This window comes from Otolemur garnettii, unplaced genomic scaffold (assembly GCF_000181295.1).
Source record: "Otolemur garnettii isolate 467f Iridium unplaced genomic scaffold, OtoGar3 scaffold00043, whole genome shotgun sequence".
NCBI classification, from domain to species: Eukaryota; Metazoa; Chordata; class Mammalia; order Primates; family Galagidae; genus Otolemur; species Otolemur garnettii.
The window spans coordinates 7,048,190-7,051,481 of NW_003852438.1; the positions used below are offsets into that span (position 1 = coordinate 7,048,190).

The 3,292-nt window shown below is 50.7% G+C and overlaps 1 protein-coding gene across 1 annotated transcript in view; it reads left to right on the top strand.

Moving 5' to 3' along the window:
- Positions 1-829: 829 nt before the first annotated feature.
- Positions 830-3,292, top strand: part of EIF4B (eukaryotic translation initiation factor 4B) — a 52,550-nt gene continuing 50,087 nt past the window's right edge. The window contains exon 1 of the mRNA XM_023513645.1: positions 830-872. Coding sequence (XP_023369413.1) covers positions 860-872 — 13 coding nt within the window. The 5' untranslated portion in view covers positions 830-859. The remainder of the gene's footprint in view (positions 873-3,292) is intronic.

Sequence of the window (3,292 nt, forward strand, 5' to 3'; positions counted from 1 at the left end):
CCCGAGCTGGGGATTCGAACCCGCCACCTTAGGTGTATGTGGCTGGCGCCTTAGCCGCTTGAGCCACAGGCGCCGAGCCTGATTATTCTTTTCTTCTACAACAAAGGTGATTTATAAAGAAAGTCGGGCTGGCATGGTGGCTCATGCTTATAATCCCAGCACTTTGGGAGGCCGAGGAGGGAAGAATGTTCAAGGTAAAAAGTTCCAAACCAGCCTGAGCAAGAGTGAGATTACCTCTCTACAAAAAATACTAACACAAAAATTAGAAAGGGGTGGGGGCGATCGCCTATAGTCCCAGCTACTGGAGGCAGGAGGATCGCTGCAGCGTAAGAGTCTGAAGTTACACTGAGCTGCGATGATGCCACTGTACTCTAACCCAGGTGACAAACACCCTGTCTCCAAAAAAATACAAAAAACCAAACTTCAGACTTCCCTTTCACAAAATCAACTGCGGCACATCCACTCCAGGTTCTAGTCCACCTTGATTCAGAGAAAAGACAAGCGAAACCGACTAACGCATCCCTCCCTTCCCTCTTACCCCACCAACAGGAAGTCTGCGCAGCACGAGACCCCGCCCCGGGCACGGCCCGCGTCCGCGCGCAACCTTACGTAAAGCGTGAGGAGTTTCGCGACAGCCCAGGCTCCACCCCTTTGGCCACACGTCGCACAGGTCTTCCTGTCCCACGCCGCGCCACCTCCCTTCGCTGCTTTACGAACCCAGAGTAGCGCCGCCCCGCCTCCTGTCTCCGTCCTCAGTTCCCCGCCCCCTCCCAGTTTTGCGTCTCCTAGCCCGACGCGCCCGCTATAATCACGTGATTGCTTCATCCGGGTCCTTTGCGTTCTCTCTCCCTCTCCCAACATGGCGGCCTCAGGTGAGCGAGCCGCTGAGCGCGGCCAAGGAGCGGGCTCCGAAACCACCCTCCGAACCTGATCCACTGATTCCCTCGAGTCGGAGAGCGGGCAGCATCGGCCCCCTTCCGACTTGGGGACTGCGTCAGGCTGGCAGTGTGGCTATGTTAGGTTATCGCCCCGGGATGTTTGGGGGGAGGGGAAGAACACCTTCCCCTCCCCCTCACACCCTTTTCACCCCGTCTGCGCGAGGTTAGAGTAGGCAGTAATGGTGGACTCTGGTTTCAATTGGAGTGAGGAGGAAGCGCAGAAAGAACTGCGGGAGGCGCGAGGCCTTTTCATAGACGTGAAGCACTGTGCCCGCGTGAAGGCGTGGAGGAAGGAAGGAAGGAGGCAGTTGGCGCGCGGACGAGTGCATATTAAGGTCTTTGAGGCGCGAGGCCGTTGCGGACAGGAGTGGGGGCAGGGGAATAAGGGGGGGGGCAGTTAGAACGCGAGCGCGAGTCGGTGGAGGGGCGGGGGAAGGTAGTGGTGCGCGTGCGCTGTAGGAAACCCCAGGGTCGTGGAGACGGGCGTGCCTTAAAAGCATGCGCTAGGACCCTGATGGCATGCTTTTTCGCACTTATGTTGCGCTCCTTTATGTCCTTTTACTTTATTCTCTTCCTATTTTTCCAAGGGTACAAGTGTTAAGTTTGGAGGTTAGAACTACTAGACATAGATGGAGTGGGGAGCTCAGCGTGGAGCGCCCACGTGTTGGAGAAGAAGTCGGGCTGGACACCTAGATTTCTCTCTGCTTCCTCTTCTTTCTCCTATTGAATGAACACTTTTTGCTTAGAGCAAACTTTGTGGCAAGAGCCCTGCTCTTAGGGAGTTTACTTTTTGGCTGAATTTTGATACGTCCAGTGGTAGGATTTAGCTCTTTTTTAAAAATAACTGTACAGTTACAGGGAGATGCTATTAAAACAGTGTTCACCAGTGGCTAGAGTTTGTTTCCTTTTTAAACTTACTTGGAGGGAAATATTGCTGCGGTGCGAGTCTACTTGGATTTGTAGTGGAGTTAGAACAACAGCATTGGTGCGCTGTGTAACATCTTGTAGCATTCATTGATTTTACTTTTGAGGATATAGTTCTTTTTTCTGGCAAGACCTTGCATTCTGGCTCGGCGCCTATAGCTCAACCGGCTAAGGCGCCAGCCATGTACACCTAAGGTGGCGGGTTCAAATCCCCAGCCCGGACCCGCCAAACAACAATGACGGCTGCAACCAAAAAATAGCTGGGCGTTGTGGCGGGCGCCTGTGGTCCCAGCTACTTGGGAGGCGGAGGCAGGAGACTCGCTAGAGCCCAGGAGTTGGAGGTTGCTGTGAGCTGTAATGCCACGGCACTCTACCCAGGGGGACAGCTTGAGGCTCTGTCTCAAAAAAAAAAAAAAAAAGGAAAAAAAAGAAAGACCTTGCATTCTGCAAAGCATTTTTCTGAAATTCTATCTATGGACACTCATTTCTAACCCCAGGAATTCATATTCTTAAGAAAACTAAAGATTATGGTTGTTTTTGGACTGTTAGAGATTCACTTCTGAGTTGTCTGGACCTGGTTTGGTTCACCCAGCACAACTTAGTAAGATGAGCTGAGTCAAAGGGAGAACAAGACACTGGGGGAGTGGAAAATGAGGCTGCTGGGATTCCATTATAGCAAAGAGAAGTGTAATTTTTTTTTTTAATAGAGTCTTCACTCTGTGCCCTTGGTAGAGTGCTGTGGCTTCACAACTCACACCAACATCCAGCTGTTGGGCTTATGCGATTCTCTTGCCTCAGCCTCCCCAGTAGCTGGGACTACAGGGGCCCAGCTTATTTTTTGTTGCAGTTTGGCCACCACCCTCGGTATATGGGGCTGGCGTCCTACTAACTAAACCACAGGTGCCTCTGAGAAGTTTTTATTTAAAGGAAAGGAGAGTTAAGCATAGGCTTTTCCAGAGAATAGAAAGGGAGTCCTTTTGGGGAGTATGAGGACATGTCACACAAAGGCTGTACACCAATATGTAAATACTTTTGTCCCAATTCCTCCTACATTTATGTAAGAATTCCCATTGGGGGCGGCACCTGTGGCTCAAAAGGAGTAGGGCGCTGGCCCTATAATTCCCATTGGTTTCTCTTAGGCCTTCAGGTGTGATGTTGTGGTTTCATCGGTACCGATTACCTCATTATCACATAAATCCTATTTACTCTGTGTCAATAATTATTAACTATTATTTTACTAATGATGGTCTGGTGGCATCTATTAGTCTCATGATGTGTGGCAATCACGGTGTGCATTGTTCTGTGCCAGGGATCTTTGTTGTTTTATGGGAAGAGCATTGTCTCCTTTATTGGGAAATCATTCACCAGCTAGAGGACGTGGGTCACAGGCTAGAAGTTCTATTTTGCGGCTCGGCGCCTATAGCTCAACC